General features: G+C 40.4%; 6 protein-coding genes and 2 long non-coding RNA genes across 8 annotated transcripts; 2 read left to right on the forward strand and 6 right to left on the reverse strand.

The window, feature by feature from the left end:
- The first annotated feature begins 370 nt into the window (after positions 1-370).
- Positions 371-1245, forward strand: LOC132087750 (endocuticle structural glycoprotein SgAbd-3-like). The gene is made up of 3 exons (XM_059494798.1): positions 371-410; positions 489-751; positions 831-1245. Exons 1-3 carry the CDS (start codon positions 402-404, stop codon positions 1150-1152), a joined length of 594 nt encoding a protein of 197 aa, XP_059350781.1. The 5' UTR covers positions 371-401; the 3' UTR covers positions 1153-1245.
- Positions 1246-3371: 2126 nt separating this feature from the next.
- On the reverse strand, positions 3372-4358 carry LOC130691572 (endocuticle structural glycoprotein SgAbd-1-like). The gene is made up of 3 exons (XM_057514528.2): positions 4218-4358; positions 3889-4151; positions 3372-3809 (listed from the first exon to the last, which is right to left on the reverse strand). The coding sequence occupies exons 1-3, from the start codon at positions 4224-4226 to the stop codon at positions 3482-3484; spliced, it is 600 nt and encodes a 199-aa protein (XP_057370511.1). The 5' UTR covers positions 4227-4358; the 3' UTR covers positions 3372-3481.
- An 825-nt stretch (positions 4359-5183) lies between these two features.
- Positions 5184-7307, reverse strand: LOC132087866 (endocuticle structural glycoprotein SgAbd-1-like). The gene is made up of 3 exons (XM_059494751.1): positions 7194-7307; positions 5683-5915; positions 5184-5600 (listed from the first exon to the last, which is right to left on the reverse strand). The coding sequence occupies exons 1-3, from the start codon at positions 7290-7292 to the stop codon at positions 5282-5284; spliced, it is 651 nt and encodes a 216-aa protein (XP_059350734.1). The 5' UTR covers positions 7293-7307; the 3' UTR covers positions 5184-5281.
- Positions 7308-7965: 658 nt separating this feature from the next.
- Positions 7966-9834, reverse strand: LOC130691632 (uncharacterized). The gene is made up of 5 exons (XR_009001280.2): positions 9492-9834; positions 9240-9430; positions 9023-9170; positions 8580-8872; positions 7966-8513 (listed from the first exon to the last, which is right to left on the reverse strand). It is a non-coding gene; the product is annotated as an uncharacterized LOC130691632 (long non-coding RNA).
- An 81-nt stretch (positions 9835-9915) lies between these two features.
- Positions 9916-10618, reverse strand: LOC132088372 (uncharacterized). Its single transcript, XR_009421886.1, has 3 exons — positions 10470-10618; positions 10162-10402; positions 9916-10077 (listed from the first exon to the last, which is right to left on the reverse strand). It is a non-coding gene; the product is annotated as an uncharacterized LOC132088372 (long non-coding RNA).
- A 2251-nt stretch (positions 10619-12869) lies between these two features.
- Positions 12870-13777, reverse strand: LOC130691563 (endocuticle structural glycoprotein SgAbd-1-like). Its single transcript, XM_059494792.1, has 3 exons — positions 13656-13777; positions 13293-13582; positions 12870-13209 (listed from the first exon to the last, which is right to left on the reverse strand). Exons 1-3 carry the CDS (start codon positions 13662-13664, stop codon positions 12912-12914), a joined length of 597 nt encoding a protein of 198 aa, XP_059350775.1. The 5' UTR covers positions 13665-13777; the 3' UTR covers positions 12870-12911.
- A 488-nt stretch (positions 13778-14265) lies between these two features.
- LOC130691575 (endocuticle structural glycoprotein SgAbd-4-like) lies at positions 14266-15128 on the forward strand. The gene is made up of 3 exons (XM_057514531.2): positions 14266-14312; positions 14378-14637; positions 14717-15128. The coding sequence occupies exons 1-3, from the start codon at positions 14304-14306 to the stop codon at positions 15036-15038; spliced, it is 591 nt and encodes a 196-aa protein (XP_057370514.1). The 5' UTR covers positions 14266-14303; the 3' UTR covers positions 15039-15128.
- A 1338-nt stretch (positions 15129-16466) lies between these two features.
- On the reverse strand, positions 16467-17742 carry LOC130691565 (uncharacterized). The gene is made up of 3 exons (XM_057514520.1): positions 17653-17742; positions 17367-17542; positions 16467-17161 (listed from the first exon to the last, which is right to left on the reverse strand). The coding sequence occupies exons 1-3, from the start codon at positions 17653-17655 to the stop codon at positions 16696-16698; spliced, it is 645 nt and encodes a 214-aa protein (XP_057370503.1). The 5' UTR covers positions 17656-17742; the 3' UTR covers positions 16467-16695.
- Positions 17743-19165: the final 1423 nt, after the last annotated feature.

Here is a 19165-nt window from a genome sequence, read left to right on the forward strand (position 1 = left end):
TCAATAGCCCAGTTTTAGACGAAAGTGCTAGAATTTGCCAAATGCATTGAATAAAAGTGCTGAATCTCTTAAAATTGGTATATTGATTTCTTTCTACTCGTTCAAAGTGAACATCTTCGCGTAAATCAAGAGAAAGGTTATTAATTGCTCAATAAACTAAAGCAGAAGTATAAGCAAAAGTACGTAGATGTTCCTACCTATTCGCCGCATGCAATCACTGCATTGCAAGAGCCATGGCCTGGAATGCAAACCATAGATAACCACCAAAGGACGGTGATCATCGCTTTCAAAAGTAGGTTGTTAAATGAAATAGAAACGACACACCCTTTTCTGCCGGCTACATAAGCCCGTGTGATTGTGATTCAAGTCATCAGTTGTTCAAATCATCAATAGTACTCAACATGAAACTAGTAAACGGAATTTTATATTTGATTTTGATCTTAGAAGTTTCATCTCTTATTAACAAGTTTCGATTTCTTTTCGTGTAGTTTGTCCTCGTCGCTTTCTTGGCCGTCGCTGCCGCTGTTCCATCCAGCTACAAGCCGGAATACAAAGCTCCCAGTTACCCTGCCCCAAGCTACACTACACCAAAGTACCCTACACCGAGCTACCCCGCACCGAGCTACCCCGCACCAGCCTACCCCGCACCAGCCTACCCTACTCCCAGCTACAACAAGGACAACAAATACGCTGACATTACCATCACCAGCCAATCTGATGAGCGCAACCTCGATGGAAGCAGCCAATGGAGGTAATTCAACTTAATTCTTTACGTTATTACCATAGGGTTTAATAATTCTTAAAAATAAATTTAATTCTTTCACCTATAGCTACGCCCAGTCTGACTATACTACCCGTGAAGAGTCTCAGGTCCAGAAGAAGATGCAAGGAGTCACCTACGATTCTTACGGCAAAGAATCGTACGGTGAAGTCCTTGGCAACACCAACAAAGGATCATCTTACTGGGTTTCGCCTGAAGGCCAAAAGTTTACCTTGACGTGGACTGCCGATGAAGCCGGTTTCCAGCCCAAGGGTGATCACTTGCCCGTTGCTCCCGTTCACGTCTACGAGCTTCCCGTTGCCCCCGTCCACGAATACGTTCTCCCCGTTGCCCCAGCTCTCCCTTATGCGCGCACTGGACTCGGCTATTAAAATTTAAACATTTCGTTAGTGATATCTATGCGATGCTACCTATGCAGGCCTAACTTATTCTAATTATGTTCAAATAAACGAATGGAAACGGAACACATTTCAAACATGAAACTTGTTGCTCCTAAAAATTATTGTTGTGATAGGGAACAAAATAAAATTACAAAAAAGATATACCTGGATTTTGTTACTCATCTGCCACCTAGCGGCTGAACGCGGAGAAAATTCCCGATCTTTAGCGTTCCATTCACGCACGGTGATTACGTCATACGAATCTTATATTTTGCATTTCCACGCATAATTATTGTTCTTTAATGCATTCTATCTTATTAAAGCAACAATGTAAAAAGGAAAAAATAAAGTTCATTTCTTGTTTTCGTCAATTTAGTTTATTATGTTCGCGAAATCTAACAAAAACGTGCAAAAAACACCACTTGTATTTTGTAAACGATGGTTGCATCGTCTGGGAACGGTATAAAAGACTTGATAAAGCACTCCAAGGATAGTAACGGTGTTAGCTCGCTAGCACCGTTACGGTGGGATGCCATAGGTTCAACTATGTGCGATGGTATACGGTGGCTAATATGGTGATGGACGTAGTCCGACCATTTGGAGATTGTCTGACGCTAATTCCAGGTCGAAATGGCTTCAAGACTATCGTAAAGATCCACATTAGCTACAGTATGCTATCACACATGGCTGCACTCATGGTAAATGGTGGCTATATGGTGATGAACGTAGTCCGACCATTGGAGATTGTCTGACGCTCATTCCAGGTCGAAATGGCTTCAAGACTGCGGTAAAGATCCATATAGTCTGAACAACCTTGGCTCGACTGAAAGCGAACGCTGTACCCCTAAATGGAGGAAGCTAGGAGTCAACACGGATTATCGGCCGGTAATTCGACCAAATCCCACTTTTGTTTTTACATTTTACCCGTTCACCCTGCAACGTACGTGCGTATCGGGGGAAAAAATCAGATCAAGGTACGCTAAGCTTTACTGAACTGATTACGCTTTATTTACCCTTTATTTCTTATGGCTTAGTTCTTTAAGTTACTTGGTATGAAATTTATTTCCTGGCAAGGGCGTGTCCTTGGATGATTTGCTGGACATAGCCATGCATGTTAAATAATAGAATGAAATTATTAACAGGTTTCGTTCTCAGTAACGATATCTTATATTACTATTCTTTCAGAAATGGTCAGACAATGGAAAACGAGCGTGGTGAACCATTTTTGCATAATAAATTATCTAACACAGGAACGAGCAGGATCGTGAAACTCTTGTCTTACCCAGTCTGCTGTTGGCGATATAGTCGATACAGATTTAATGGGTCACGGTTATTTTCTGCCAACACGTTCAAGTCGAAACTAGTCAAAGCTTCAAGTTTTACGTTTCACTTGCTGGAATGCACGTGAAATAATGCGGCATAGTATCGGTGGCGCACAAAATCAAGTCACAAGCGAAGTTGAAGCCGACGGCATCCTTACGTTTCAGGTGAAACAGGTAGTACTGATTAAATGGCAGTACCAAAAGAAAGACGTTCCCACAAAGTTCATAGTTACATATTGAAAACCATTTACACACATAAAATTTTATTCGCAAATGAAAATATCCACAAGCTTTCTTGTTGAGAACGAGATTCACGACACGCAGTATTTCATTTTTACACTTTAGAATTGCAGAAAACAGAGAGATAGAAAAGTCAAACTGTTCGGGCTGGGCACAAATGACATGTGGCATGGTTTCAGTTAATAGCTTTGGAGGTAGAGGCTGAAAAGTGAGAAAAATTTAAAAGAAAGGAAGCGGCCATTATGGATTTTTGATCGCCCCTTCCCTCAGCTCTGATGTGCGGATGTTTTCTCTACCTTTAAAAATAATCTTCTCTAAACTGTCGAGCCAAAAAAAGTCTAAATAATAAAAAGTGATGGATGGAATAAGAGAAAAACAATCACTTGAGGCGCTAGGGTGGAGTAAAACAAAAATAATTATCAGCTGACATCCTGTTAGCATTTTCCAGACGTCATTCATTAATGAAATTTAATTCAATTAGTTGTTCCTCCCATTACGCCGTATCTATGCTGCGTTGTAAATATAAAGAAGTATTTAACTCTAAAACTTAAATTTAAGGCATTGGAATTACCAAATAATTGTGATTGGTGATTCTGATCGATGTAGAGCGAGAAGCAATTTTGATTAATGAAGTAGATTAATAGTATCTTTGATAGACATCGTTTTATATTTCCTCGTATTTACACCAACAATACAAAAAGCATCAAGGCATAAAATACACGGATTTAAGTTATTTGTGCGGTCAGGTAGTCAATAATTTAGTAGATCTTGTAGCCTTTGCCGTTGAATGGGATGTGGACGGGGGCAACGGGGAGAACGTATTCGTGGACGGGGGCAACGGGGAGCTCGTAGACGTGAACGGGAGCAACGGGCAAGTGGGCACCCTTGGGTTGGAATCCAGCATCATCAGCGGTCCAGGTCAAAGTGAATTTCTCGCCTTCAGGAGAAACCCAGTAAGAGGATCCTTTGTTGGTGTTGCCCATAACATCTTCGTATGTAGCCTTTCCGTAAGAATCGTAAGCGACTCCTTGCATCTTCTTCTGAACTTGGGACTCTTCGCGGGTAGTGTAGTCAGACTGGGCGTAGCTTTATCGGATAAGATTAAACATAGCATATATGAAAAATCTGTTTACTTAAGAAGGATTAATTTAAATACAAATCTTACCTCCATTGGCTGCTGCCATCAAGATTGCGGACATCAGATTGGCTGGTGACGGTGATGTCAGCGTACTTGTTGTCCTTGTAGGATGGGGCGGAGTAGGCTGGTGCGGAGTAGGCGGGGGCGGAGTAGGCGGGGGCGGAGTAGGCTGGTGCGGAGTAGGCTGGTGCAGAGTACTTTGGTGCGGAGTAGCTGGGGGCTGAGTAGCTTGGAGCTTTGTAGCTTGAAGGAGCAGCGGCGGCAACGGCCAAGACAGCGGCGATGATAAACTGTAAAACAAAACATTTCAGTATTAGAACAAGTGAAATGAATTTGATGATTGTGTTGTTGCTCACCAGCTTCATGTTGAATTCGGTTGAGTGAAACAACTGATGCTGTCGGTATGTGAAATCCTGGCTTATATAGTCGGTGAATGGAAATATTGGCCAACTATGAAGTGACCCAGATTTGAGCAACTTACATTTTCATTTGGTTGTTTTTACACCATCATATTAGTGGCCCTTCTAGTCCCTTCTCTTTGCCAATCCTTTTTAGGTAAAGTCTTGAGTATTTTTAAAAGTTACGTTTCTATTTGCATTATCCAAACTAGCCCTTGATGCGGCACTTCATTGACTTTGCTGTTGGCTATAGATTTTGATAGTTAACTAAAATTTTAAGAGAAGGGCCGTTACAACGCGTTATAATTAAATGAATACTTGGATACGTACAGTAGGGCTTAGTACATATATCTAATTCGTTCACGTAACGCTCGCAATTAAAATTATAGCGTCCCTTTTTAATGTGCTTTAGAATCAAACCAAAGTAGGCAATATGCCTGGTAAACGGTTACCATTTAAAATTTGGATAGTTAAAGTTTTAGATAACTACACTATAACATTTATAATCGCATCATGGGAATTTTGGTTACTCTTAAGAGATATGCTAAGGGATTAAACAATATTTAAGATATTGTTAAGATACTGCTTGTGTTGTGTTTGTTAAGATATTTAAGGAATTAACAATACTTCAGGATGCAATACACGATTCTGAATTCCATTAACAAGAGCAGTTTGTTATGAAGAAATAATCCAGCAAAATGACAATACAGATGACAATTGTAGATGAATTATCTTGCCATTAAAACGTTGGCTAGAAAAAGTTGAAAGACAGGTTTTTCAGGTAAAAAAAAAATCTAATATTTGTTTCTTATCTGACAGAACTAAAATACTATTAGAATATTGGCATGATGCCATGAATGTTCGATGGTTAAACTTGAATGTAACCTTCATGTGCTTGTCAAAATTTACCAAAACGCACCTGGGTAGATTGATTGCATTTATATTTACTCCGCGCTTGCGATAGACGAGATATACAGAAACTATCGGACATACTTTAAATATTAAATCATTTGTCGGGAAATCTAGTAAATCTTGTAACCCTTGCCATTGAAGGGGATGTGAACGGGGAGCTCATATTCATGGACGGGAGCAACTGGGAGCTCGTATTCATGGACGGGGGCTACGGGCAAGTGGGCACCCTTGGGCTGGAATCCGGCATCATCAGCGGTCCAGGTCAAAGTGAATTTCTCGCCTTCAGGGGAAACCCAGTAAGAGGATCCCTTGTTGGTGTTGCCCATAACATCTTCGTAGGTGGCCTTTCCGTAAGAATCGTAAGCGACTCCTTGCATCTTCTTCTGGACTTGGGATTCTTCGCGGGTAGTGTAGTCAGACTGGGCGTAGCTGTGAATTGAAACAATTCAATTTATTAATATGTGAATCTTGGATCCCCATATTAATGGGATAATGAATGAAGCTGACTTACCTCCATTGGCTGCTGCCATCGATGTTGCGTTCATCAGATTGGCTGGTGACGGTGATGTCAGCGTACTTGTTATCCTTGTAGGCTGGTGCGGAGTAAGCTGGTGCGGGGTAGGCAGGGGCGGAGTAGGCTGGTGCGGGGTACTTTGGTGCGGGGTAGCTTGGGGCTGGGTAGCTGGGAGCTTTGTAGCTGGATGGAACAGCGGCGGCTACGGCCAAGACAGCGGCGATGACGAACTGTCAGTCAATGTATTTATTAAATAAAGATCTAAAGTTTTTAGTTGTTCAGAAAATATAATAATAAAATGCCTTACGAGTTTCATGTTGTACTAGGATGACTTGATAAACAACTGATGGTTCTATTTCTACGTTTCTAAGCTTATATAGTCAAGTGAATGGTACGAAACATTCAACTGACCTAGTTGTTGTGCTGCTCAATCTGGGCGTTGTGCAAAAATAGTGCACTCTCACTTTTCACGTTAGGCAACACATAGAAAAAATTTGTCTTACTAGTAACTGCTAATTTCCTTTTTGTGCATAATTTGAGCTAATAGTGCTCTACTGGCGTTCTTTTTTTGTAACAGGATCTGATTAATTCACTATCATTCGTTTTTAAAATGATAACTCGTCAGGGGTGTTAACTTTCGCTAAGGATAGTAAATTTAATCCATGAACTAGATGTCAACATAGCATTTGTCTGAATCGGGTATTGCTATTCCCTTCTACCAATTCAATGTTAATCTATTGGAAATATCAGGCAAATGAATTGGTGTATGCCAATTCAAAAGCGAGCTATAAATGGAGAAAGTGAATGCTGATTTATAAAGAAAAAAAAAATCTTTTTGATTCCTACGTGTAGAAAACGATAACTACATGATGGTCTGGCATACAAATCATAGGTAACCACCAAGGAACGGTTGATCGACGTTTTCAAAAATAGGTTAAGAAACGAAGCGAATGGAAAATGACACACCCTTTCCTGTTGGCTACATAAACCTGTTTGAAAACTATTCAAAACATCAGTTGTTTAAGTCTTCCACCATAGTCAACATGAAACTCGTAAGCACAGATATTTTCATTTAGTCAGTTCACAGTTTCATTGCTTTTTGCATTTTTTTTCGTAGTTTGTCATCGCCGCTGTTTTGGCCGTTGCTACTGCCGTACCATCCAGCTATAAACCGGAATACAAAACTTCTAGCTATTCTGCTCCTAGTTACAATAAGGATAACAAGTACGCCGACATAACAATAACCGGCCAATCCGACGAGCGCAACATCGATGGCAGCAGCCAGTGGAAGTAAGTGCATTTCATGTTTTACTATTGTTATCAAAGGGATTAAAGAAACTCACGTTTGAAACATTTAATTTTTTTCAACCTAAAGCTACGCCCAGTCTGATTACACTACCCGTGAAGAATCTCAAGTTCAGAAGAAAATGCAGGGGATTACCTACGATTCTTATGGAAAAGAAACATACAGCGAAGTACTAGCCAACACCAACAAAGGGTCATCTTACTGGGTTTCCCCTGAAGGCCAGAAGTTCACTTTGACATGGACTGCTGACAATGCTGGATTCCAGCCTAAAGGTGAACACTTGCCCGTCGCTCCGGTCCATGTCTATGAGCTCCCAGTTGCTCCTGTTCATGAATATGAACTCCCGGTCGCACCTGCCCTTCCTTATTCACGAACTGGTCTTGGCTATTAAGAATGAAACATAAATGTACTATATAAGTTTATTTTACTGATACGAAATAAAAATAGATATGTCTTCATATCCGTTTAGCATTATTACGGAGGGTACGAACAGTTTGAAAGATGTTACTTCTCTGTGTGAGCACAAGTTTGTCGATTTGCACACATTTCGAACGCAGGTCTCACATACAGCTTCATTTGACGCACGGCGGAGTAAAGAATACCTTTGGCTTGATTGTTGGTTAAAAGCACTCAAAGATACAATTCAAACAACAAAATAAGAGTTAAATGTTGTAAAGGCCACTAATTGTTGTTTGCTCCTGAAGAATTACTGATGTGACACTGCACAGCAGACTAAAAAACTTTTAAAAGATTTCTGTTATGTGCGACTCATCTGCCACCTAGCGGCAAGCCGAAGAGAAGTTTTTAAATTTTGTAGCGGGATTGGTAGATTCCAGTCACGAATGATGGTTACAAGAAACAATTCATCTATTATAACGTTTTTCACGTAAAATTGTTTTTCTTCCATGAAAATAATTCTATCAATAAAATAATACATGAAGTAACGAATAAAGTTCATTTTTTATTACCGTCAATATATTATACCTTGTTTGCGGAATTTTACATCAAGCTTCAAAATCCGAAAAAAATTGTAGTGATGGTTGGATCATCTGGGGAGCTGTATAAAAGACTTGATAAAGCACTCCAAGGATAGTAACGGTGTTAGCTTGCTAGCACCGTTACGGTGGGATGCCATAGGTTCAACTACGTGCGATGGTATACGGTGGCTAATATGGTGATGGACGTAGTCCGACCATTTGGAGATTGTCTGACGCTAATTCCAGGTCGAAATGGCTTCAAGACTGTCGTAAAGATCCACATTAGCTACAATATGCTATCACACATGGCTGCACTCATGGTAAATGGTGGCTATATGGTGATGAACGTAGTCCGACCATTTGGAGATCGTCTGACGCTCATTCCAGGTCGAAATGGCTTCACGACTGTCGTAAAGATCCACATAGTCTGAACAACCTTGGCTCGATTGAAAGCGAACGCTGTACCCCTAAATGGAGGAAGCTAGGAGTCAACACGGATTATCGGCCGGTAATTCGACCAAATCCCACTTTTTTTTCCATGTTCCCTAAAAATAGCTTTAATTAATTTTAAAATAAAAGATTTAGAGAAGTGTGTTAGTAAATATCGATACCGGTTAAGTTAATCACTCGAATTTAGAATTTCTTCCATTGAATGCTGGCAATGATCAACTTTGTTTTTTCCCGAACGGACGTTGCACACGGACGTACACACAACGGACGATGCACGACACCAGGAATTTGGCATTTAACGCTGAGTGCACGAGTTTAAAACTCAGTTCTGCCTTCAACGAACGCTTCGGGATTTCGATTTCTTTTTCCCCGCAGCTAGAAGAAGTGCGCCATCTTGATGCCGTTAAGAGAACCTCAAAATGCTGTTAATGAAGTAGCGGCGGTAATAAGGGACCTTTTCAGAAAATAGTTAATATGGAATCAATCATTTGTGTGCTGTAACGTTAATTAAACTGTTAACGTTGGTTTACACAGAATTTATGGCGATCCTTTAAATCGTTTAAAATTTCGTCAAATAATCAAAATGACAAATAACGAGACTTACCTCGAGAGTGACTTTCCAAATAATTCCATATCCTGCGCGGAAAATTAATGCTGGCGTGTGCTATCTCATTTCGTCAATGGCCAACGGTAACAGGCCATCAGTTTCAACGAAGATGGAGAAACAGAAAAAGCCTGTACCTGTCGAAAAGCTAACCAAAATATTTTACCGATCAATCGGTGCATGCTCAATTAGCATATTAAAATTGCATTATACATACCCGCAACATACTCATGGCAAAACTTCGAGTCGCTTTGGAATGCTTTTCCGCTAGAAAGGTCAGACAGATTCTTACAGTGTAAGATTTTCCCTCCCGTATGAACGAATCTTCAATGCATAATATTTGGTAATAAATCCATTTGGCTCCACACCATCACTTTCTTCCTCTCAGCAAAACCATGGCAATGAAAACTGGTTATCGACCAATTACATTAGTGAGTAAGATAACCGTTGAGCAATAATAAACGCTTACCAGAATTATAAATTTATACCTAAAAGGTGACCCATCGGCAATTTCATGTAAACAATTCATAAATCTGGTCTTCTTTGATGATGCAGCTCAAAATTGTTTTACGCATTATCCCATCACTTATTTTTGGCATAAGCAAGGGCGTCTCCCAATCTTGGCCTGCCAAGAAAAAGTGTAATGATGAATCATCGTTACAGGTGGTCCGCTGAACAGGATTAGGCCAGTCAACTGCGAAAAGGCAGGTAGGTACATGTGCACTAGAGGTAAATAGACGACTTTTTTCCCCACTGGCTTGTAACTTAAGGTTTCTTCGTGGCGAGGGCAAAAAGAAGCAATAGAAAAACAAACGCGTTGGGTCATTGGCATCTAGAGTAGTTTTAAATTAATGCAAAATGTAGAGGAACCGAAAACTCGTTCTTACCCAATTTGCTGCTGGGGATTAACTCGAGAAAGATCAAAGAGATCCGGGTAACTTGCTGCTGAACTGTTCAACTTGATACTGTAAGTGGTACGTATAGGACACTATCGGTAGGAATATAATGAGACAGGATTTCCGTATTTTTCCTTGGAATAAAGACGAAAATCCTTCCTATTAAGACAAAAGTAACATGTATAGCCAATCATCCTAAATTTAGGTTAACCAAACAAAAACTAGTACATTATGAATATTTACCGGCGGATGCAGTTTCAATCCCATTGGAACATTAATCGACCGAATTTTGGAGATCAAACTAAGGTCATGCAAGTAGCATTTTGAAAGAGTATGGGGGCAACCATTTGGCTTAACAGGTTGTCCGGCATGCAAGTCTCTTTTACGTGTAATGAAATATCTTGGCATAACGCAGCTTCTGTTGTCTTCGCTTGCGCAAATCTTGTTCAGGAAACAAATTTCAATATTCGCAGTTTCAGAACACCTTCCGGAAAAACATAAAACAAGACAGGTAAAGTTAATGTACAAAGATTTTTTTTAAAACTTATTACTAGTTACGGTGGTTTCGATCTTGTGGCTGCCGGCATACACGGGCATCTCACCGCCGATCACGTATGTATAAAAGGCCGCACTTCAACTACGTTCAATGTCCAGTGTTGAACAAGCTGTCCGCCAGTAAACTACAAACACGGAATATCAACATGAAGTTCCTGGTAAAATAAATTTCAATGTTAAGCAGTAGATTTCAGCTAAATATTGTAAGTTGTTAATTATTGATTTCATGAAAAGGTTCCTCTTTTCCCACTTATCGCCACCGCATTAGCAGCATCGATCCCTATTAATACTTACAATGCACCACTCTGGCCTTCGTTGACCCCTTTAATTCCAGTTGCTGCAGACGACATAGAAGGCCGAGATAATAGCTTGCTCGCTGAAAATGCTGCACATTTATTACTTGTGCCGCTTTATGCAAATGTGTTGAAAACTCAAATCATTTTTCAAATGGTAGATTGCATCTTCCACCCTGATGACTGCTCAGCTGGTTTTGGCGGTCTTGGCGGTTTAGTTAAATCACCCTCAGAGTTTAATGCCTTGTCCAGCATCTTGAGCAAGCTGGCAGTTAATAATCCTCAACACAAAAACAGCATTGTCGAGGGATTGTCATTATTCCCAGCTTCCACCGGTGCCCTAAACGTTGTAAACCCAAGTAAACGAAACGATGTAGTTCCGTTCGTTGTACCTTCTTCTTGGAACCCCTATGCCAATGTTCCGCTCATCAGCAATCAAAAGGAGATGGCAAACTGGAACTATCCATCTACTAGGGGTTTCATTCCGTATTGAAAATGAACACCATCATCTGGTTCAGTAATCCTTCGTTTATAAAGACTGTAGCACCGCAAGCTAAAGCTCTGGTTCCAGTGGTTGAGCAACTGTCTACTGAGCAACTGGCGATCCCTCCTTAATTTCTGTTACTTTTTTTTCCACGATTTCAATTCACGACGACAATCCAACAAGATAATGTATGTTTTCCAAATATAGATTAAGGCAAAAGCCACAGCGCATTACACAAAATTAGAAACAACATTGACTAGTTTCTCTACCAATGAACCTCACAGCCTAGGTAAAAGTAACAATTTAAGATGGCACATACCTATGGCTCTTGAAACATCCAAATATTTCTAACTTATCCAAACCCAAGATCCAAATCACGGTAGCACGAACGACATCACAATGCAATACCAATAAATTACCTAAAACAGATCAAAGGCAAAATGAATAAACTGAATCAAACAAAGAAAATTAGATATTGTGCAACTTACACTGTTAAACATATCAGTTAAAGCTAGGACTAGCATTCTGGTAACTAACACTATACTAATTGATGTTTTCAATTGACATGGGAAAAGTTTCCTGCAAGCAGACCTCATAACAATTTCTGTAGCCAAAATTTGCTTTCAATAGAGTTGTATTACGAGGTATTCCCTTTATTGTGTGTTGCCTGTGATCCTACATTGCAAAAAACTACTCCATTTGCAATTTATTAGGTTCACATTATTATGATAAATTCTGGCTTTAAGCTTAGGTGACCCTGTGGAAATAAAAATGCAGGAATGGGGTGCTGACCAACAACAAAATTTTTACCTCAACAATATCAATAAAAGGAAATTGGTTTTGTCTTCAGTACTTTTCTGCATTAGTTCAATATGGATTCAAGCACAATTGTTTTTCCCTGAAATAGAATTTTTGCAATTCTTGGAAATTGATGAAATCCATACTTTCAGAAAATGAGGTAAATTTTAGATATCCAAACAATCTGTCAATAATTGCATTGCACAACTTTTACCGATGCGAAAGAAATGGCATCAACTAGAATATGAGCTAATTTCAGTAACTTCTCAAGTTAACTGTAATTACACCACACTAAAAGAAAACTCTTACTTTTTACTTGACGGCTATCATAGTTTACACTTCACAGCGTCTCCTCTCACCATACACTGGCTTATGGCGTCGAAAGATAAACAACGAACCCCTTCGAGTGGCGCGTAAATTTGACACCGCTGCAATTTTAGTTAATGTTTATTGCAATGGCATCAAGAAAATCAGTCATCTTGTTAGCAAGCTAGGGGGAAAGGGGTGGAAAACTAACTTTAACTAAAATAGAAGCCAAGGTAAACAAATTTTGCCGCCTTTCCGTACCGACTACGAGCTACGGGACGGTATATTGCCATTGCCAATTCTTAGACCACAGCTAGTGCTCAACTGCCCAAAAATAAACTAAGCGGAAGCAAGACAGAAAAAAGACCTAATATATTTTTAATTATTCTTGAATATAGCCGAGGAATATATAAATTAGTATAACGCATGACACAGATATACTCAACACGACTTTAATCAATTCATATTAACATGTATTTTTTGTACGGTAATACAAGAGATGACAGTGCGTTGCGTACATGATTTTAAATAATGTGTTCAGTCAGGATTTTAATAATTTAATAAATTTTGTAGCCTTTGCCGTTGAAAGGGATGTGGACGGGGGCAACGGGGAGCTCGTAGACGTGAACGGGAGCAACGGGCAAGTGATCACCCTTGGGCTGGAAACCGGCTTCATCGGCAACCCAGGTCAAAGTGAATTTTTGGCCTTCAGGGGAAATCCAGTAAGAAGATCCCTTGTTGGTGTTTCCCATAACATCTTCGTAGGTGGCCTTTCCGTAAGAATCATAAGCGACTCCTTGCATCTTCTTCTGGACCTGAGACTCTTCGCGAGTGGTGTAGTCAGACTGGGCGTAGCTGTGAATTGAAAAAATTCAGTTTATTTATATGCAAATCTTTGATCCCCATAATAATGGGATAATGAATGAAATTGACTTTACCTCCATTGGCTGCTGCCATCGAGATTGCGCTCGTCAGATTGGCTGGTGATGGTGATATCAGCGTACTTGTTATCCTTGTAGGCTGGTGCAGAGTAGGCTGGTGCGGGGTAGGCTGGTGCGGAGTAGGCAGGTGCGGGGTAGGCTGGTGCGGAGTAGGCAGGTGCGGGGTAGGCTGGTGCGGGGTATTTTGGTGCTGGGTAGCTTGGAGCTGGGTAGCTGGGTGCCTTGTATTCCGGCTTGTAGCTGGAAGGAACAGCGGCAGCGACGGCCAAGAAAGCGGCGACGATGAACTGTCAGAAAATACCATTTTAAATATAAAGTTGTTTCTAGCTCAAAATAAGAATAAGAGATCAAATGTCTTACGAGCTTCATGTTGTACTAGGATAAGTTGATAAGCAACTGATGGTTTTAGTCCTTCCATCTTGGGCTTTTATAGTCGAGTGAGAGGCAAAGAACATTCAGTTGACCTAGTTGTTTTGGCTGCTAGATTTCGCTAGAGCAAATGAGGTTTTGGGCGTTGAATAAAATACCTTACTTTCGCTTTTTACATTGACCACAGTGCATGTTTGATTTTGTTTGGCTGGTGAAAGATTTATTTTTCTGGTCTATGATGATGAGAAATCAATATCTTGTTATAGGAGTATTCACACGCCTGTGTCTGTGAAATACAAATAATATCATTAATCTTACAAAAATCAGGTTGGGTAACGATAATTTGCTCAATTCTGAAATCATGAGTCGATGGTGATAGGTGACACTTCTGAAGGACAATCATCAGAAAAAATTGTGTTAGGTTTCTACTTATCGAAAACAATCACTGCATTGCAAGGGCCATGACCTGCAATGCAAACCAAATCATTTAACCACCACAAGGCGGTGATCGCCGCTTTCAAAAACTAAGTAAAGAAATCAAACGAAAACGAAAGACACACCCAATATTTTTTCGACTATATAAGGCCGTCTGAAGGTGATCGAAGACATCAGTTGTTCAACTCTTCAACCGCTCTCAACATGAAACTAGTAAATTTCTTTTGATTTTTCTTTTGTTCACAATTTCATAGCTTATTGAAAAACTCTTTTCGCAGTTTGTTATCGCCGCTTTCTTGGCCGTCGCTGCCGCTGTTCCATCCAGCTACAAGCCGGAATACAAGGCTCCCAGCTATCCTGCCCCAAGCTACCCTGCACCAAAGTACGCAGCACCTGCCTACTCTGCCCCAGCCTACTCCGCACCTGCCTACTCCGCACCTGCCTACTCCGCACCAGCCTACAAGGATAACAAGTACGCTGGTATCACCATCACCAGCCAATCTGACGAGCGCAATCTCGATGGCAGCAGCCAATGGAGGTAAATCTATTTCAATCTTTATATTCGTTAATTTAAGATTTAAAGATATTTTATAATAAATAATTCTCCCAACTCACAGCTATGCCCAGTCTGACTACACCACCCGTGAAGAGTCTCAGGTTCAGAAGAAAATGCAAGGAGTTACTTACGACTCTTATGGAAAAGAATCGTACGGTGAAGTCCTCGGCAACACCAACAAGGGATCTTCCTACTGGATCTCCCCCGAAGGCCAGAAGTTCACTTTGACCTGGGTTGCTGATGATGCCGGTTTCCAGCCCAAGGGTGACCACTTGCCCGTTGCTCCCGTCCACGTCTACGAACTCCCAGTTGCACCCGTTCACGAATACGTTCTCCCCGTCGCCCCGGCTCTCCCCTACTCCCGCACCGGAGCTGGTTATTAAGTTGTGAATTTTTCCGCCGTGAAATTTGAATGGCGTGAGCCATCCAAGTGTAATTTATTGATAAGAAATAAACGCAAATTATGTTTTGAATTCCGTAAAAGGCAATGATCTGAGTAGTCTAAACAAATGTTTCCTTATATAAATGGAACTTCTTTATTTGTAGAAGAATGTCGTGGCCAGCGCAGTTATCACCTTCGTTTCCACCGATTCCCGTCAATTCCATTCGTTGAAAACATAGCGACAAAGGTGTCCGGTTTCGCACCAATTAAATCAACTAAGCTGCTAATCACGTTTTCTCTAATAACATTACAGGCCCAGCTACACGAATGAGAAGGTTTAGTTAAACGTGCTAGTCACGTGCCACCTCGTGACGACCGAGGAGAAGCTTCCCGGTCTTACAGCGGTACACGGTCCAATCACGACCCGTGATTAGGTCATCCGTCTTTTCTATTATGGCTTTTTTTGCATGTAATTAATCTTTAGCATGAAAGAAATTCTATTCAAAAGACATTAAAAGAAGTAAAGAATAAAGTTCATTTATTAAAATTTTCAATTTTATTTATTTTGTTTGCTATATTTAACATTAAACGCCAGTTTGTACCATTGGGCCGTAGTTTTTTTATCAGTGATAGTTAGATCATCTATTGTACGGTATAAAAGACTTGATGAAACAATTTATGTTTGGTGACGGTGTTGGTTCTCTAGCGCCGTTACTGCGTGTATGTGCGTTACTAATGAATGTTTATCTAATTGCAGGTCTGGGAATGGATGAAAAGAGTGACGCAAAGGTCGCGGCCGTTTGAACAACGTTGGATTGTGATTACACTGGCTGGTTACATGGAAAGGAAACGCTATAAACTCTAAATGGAAATTAGATGTCCACACGGTGGATTAAAACGGATATGACGACCAATCCCACTCTTTTGGGTAAGTTGAACTTCACAAATATTTCTATTATATTTAAATCAATCACTCACATCAAAGCACAAATCAAAGTAACATAATAGAATTACGTGTTGGAAAGGGCATGATATACCCAATCGATACAGACTGAAATAATTTGAATTAAAAAAAGCTTTTTAATTTAAAAAAATATTTGCCAACAATAAAACGATTTATCGCTCACGCGGGAAATGTCCGTGGAATGGTGGGGTGGAGAGCCGGAAGTTAAAGTAGCGTGCGATTCTATAAGATACATGTTAATATGAATCAAAGGCAATCTAAAATCACGCGAGAAAGGAGTGGGCTTGTACGTCGTATCCATATTAAATTTAATCTACATTTTATAATCGACGTGGACACCTATAGTTTCCTCCATTAGTAAGGTGTTTAATCCCAGTATCCCAGTTTAGTTTTGAATCGTTTCAATGGAACGAAAATACTTCATTTCGATTACAAAAACGAACGCAATGATAAAAAGAACAAATGTAATTTATGCTTTGTGTATTCAGTTCCCTATTTATCTGAATAGTTTTCAAATTGGATGAATAGTTACGTATTTGTAATACATTCGAATAGTGGGACGTGTAGGGATAATCGTGTGCCGAAAATAATAGAACGTTCACAAATCCCGGCTACTAAGGGTTTCATTATTCTCTTCGATCTACTGCTAGATGGCTTTTGCGCAGAAGATTCAAAGAAATATTAGATTTTTCTGTTAGTTGAACTGTTCGGAGATAGGAGCAGGGAAGTCGTACACGATGGTGTTCTTAACAACCTCAATAGAAGCAGGAACTGCAATAGCAACTGGTGCAGGGGCAGGCGCCGAAATGCGAGCAGGGAAGTCATATTCCACCTTGACTGGTGCAGGTGCAGGAGCAGAGATGGGAGCAGGGAAGTCGTACTTAACTTTAACGGGGGCAGGTGCAGCGTATGCAACTGAAGAAGGAACTGCAATTTTGAAAGATGCAGAAGCAGAGATGGGAGCAGGGAAGTCACGCACAAAGTACAGAGCGGCACCGGGCACCTCAAAAGCGACCTCCTGCACGTTGACTTCGCTCGGGTGCTGGGCAGTCACCTGTAGGGTAATCTCGGAGACGCTTCCATAATCGTCAAGTGTACCAAATTTACTCCGGAAAAGGCGAGAGTACAAGCCTCTGCTTGCTCGGTTTGACGTTTTGTAGCTTAACAAGCAACCGAAATAATAAAAATGTAATGCTGAAAAAGAGGTACGCTGTTACGTGAAACGGGACGTATTAATTTCAAAAAATTATACATTTTAATGTCTAGCTTTTACGAGCTACTTGGGTGCCCAGAGGCCAATCAGTCAATAACAAGTTGGAACGTCAAAGTGTACAACAAATTTCAAAATAGAACTGTTTTTCTTACTTAGATCTATGTTGAGGCATTGGTGGAGGTGTAGGTAAATGGTCACGGTTGGAGAAAACTCCTTCAGCATCAATTTCGTCCATAACGAAATCGAGAATATTCTCCAGTTCGCGCAGGTTGATTTGAGCAGCACATGCGAAGACTAACAGACTCAGGAAAACGCTCAGCCTGCCGTACTGAATCGAGCAAAAGAACGCTTAGTAACAATGTTTTACGTATTGTACGTTCATTTGATACAAAAGAGTTGACGTATAAGTATGCAATACGTGATGGATACAAGACCTACCATTTTGCTTAATGTTTAACAGAAAATTCTATTTCACGTGAGTAGTGACACTGGAAGCTTCTGTTTTTGCTACTGACTGTTTACCGTTTTATATACAGACTTCGTTTTTTAAAAAATGACGCACAGACCGAGAGCCAATGACAGAAAGTAGTGCGTGCAAAACAATGTTATTGTGTACAGTCACCTTTATGAAACGTGTGGCGCTACTGACGAGCGAAAGCCGGTGATGCATCAAAACTTTGCGTGGAATAAGGTAACACCTGTGTGAGGTGTGCGATCCAATTCCGGGATGAAATGCGCCATACGAATACAGCCTGTGTAAAATGAAATCGTTGCGATGAATCCACGAACTCATTTTGTAGATGGCTGTGCTACACACCGTCAAATTCAATGTCCAAATATTTTAATGATCACGTAAAACCTGGCTCAATGTTCTGGTCGGCTTCGGTACTTGCGTGCGTTGCATTGACGCACGTGCTAGGGACAAAATGTTTCAGCTGCGCCATGGACGCATCAACCGTGTGACACTTACTGAAACTTCGCTACTTGTAGAAGACTGTCGTAGCCAACGCAGTTATTACCTTCGTTTCCACCGATATCTGTCATTTCCATTCGTCGAGAACAAAGCGACGAAGGTGACTGGTTTCACACAATTAAATCAACTAAGCTGCTAATCACGTTTTCTCTAATAACATTGCCAATGTGACAAGACAGGCCCAACTGCACGAATGAGACCGTTTAGTTAAGCGTGCTAGTCACGTGCCACCTGGCGACGACCGAGGAGAAGCTTCCCGGTCTTACAGCGGGACACAGTCCAATCACGACCCGAGATTAGGTCATCCGTCTTTTCTATTATGGCTTTTTTTCATATTTAATTAATTTCTAGCATGAAAGAAATTCTATTCAAAATACATTAAAAGAAGTAAAGAATAAAGTTCATTTATTAAAATTCTCAATTTTATTTATTTTGTTTGCTTAATTTAACATTAAACGTCAGTTTGTGCCATTGAACGGTAGTTTTTTATCAGTGCTAGTTAGATCATCTATTGTACAGTATAAAAGACTTGATGAAACAAATTATGTTTGGTAACGGTGTTGGTTCGCTAGCGCCGTTACTACGTGTATATGCCTTACTAATGAATGTTTCTCTAATTGCAGGCATGGGAATGGATGAAAAGAGTGACGCAAAGGTCGTAGGAATTTAAACAACGATGGAGTGTGATCACACTGGCTGATTACATGGAGGGAAACGCCATAAACTCTAAATGGAAATTAGGTGTCCACACGGTGGATTAATACGGATATGGAGACCAAACCCACTCTTTTTTCACGTTACAGGTAAGTTGAATTTCCCAAATATGTTTTATGGTTATTTAATAATTTTAGAGTTGTCTCTAAAAGAAAGTTCACCGAACCAGGAGAGTTAGAGTAAGGTGCGATTCCATAAACGACGTCCACAAGCTCGTTACGACAGATATTTGCATGACCATCTATGAAAACTAAACCTGTAAAA

This window comes from Daphnia carinata, chromosome 1 (genome assembly GCF_022539665.2).
Source record: "Daphnia carinata strain CSIRO-1 chromosome 1, CSIRO_AGI_Dcar_HiC_V3, whole genome shotgun sequence".
Classification (NCBI taxonomy): Eukaryota; Metazoa; Arthropoda; class Branchiopoda; order Diplostraca; family Daphniidae; genus Daphnia; species Daphnia carinata.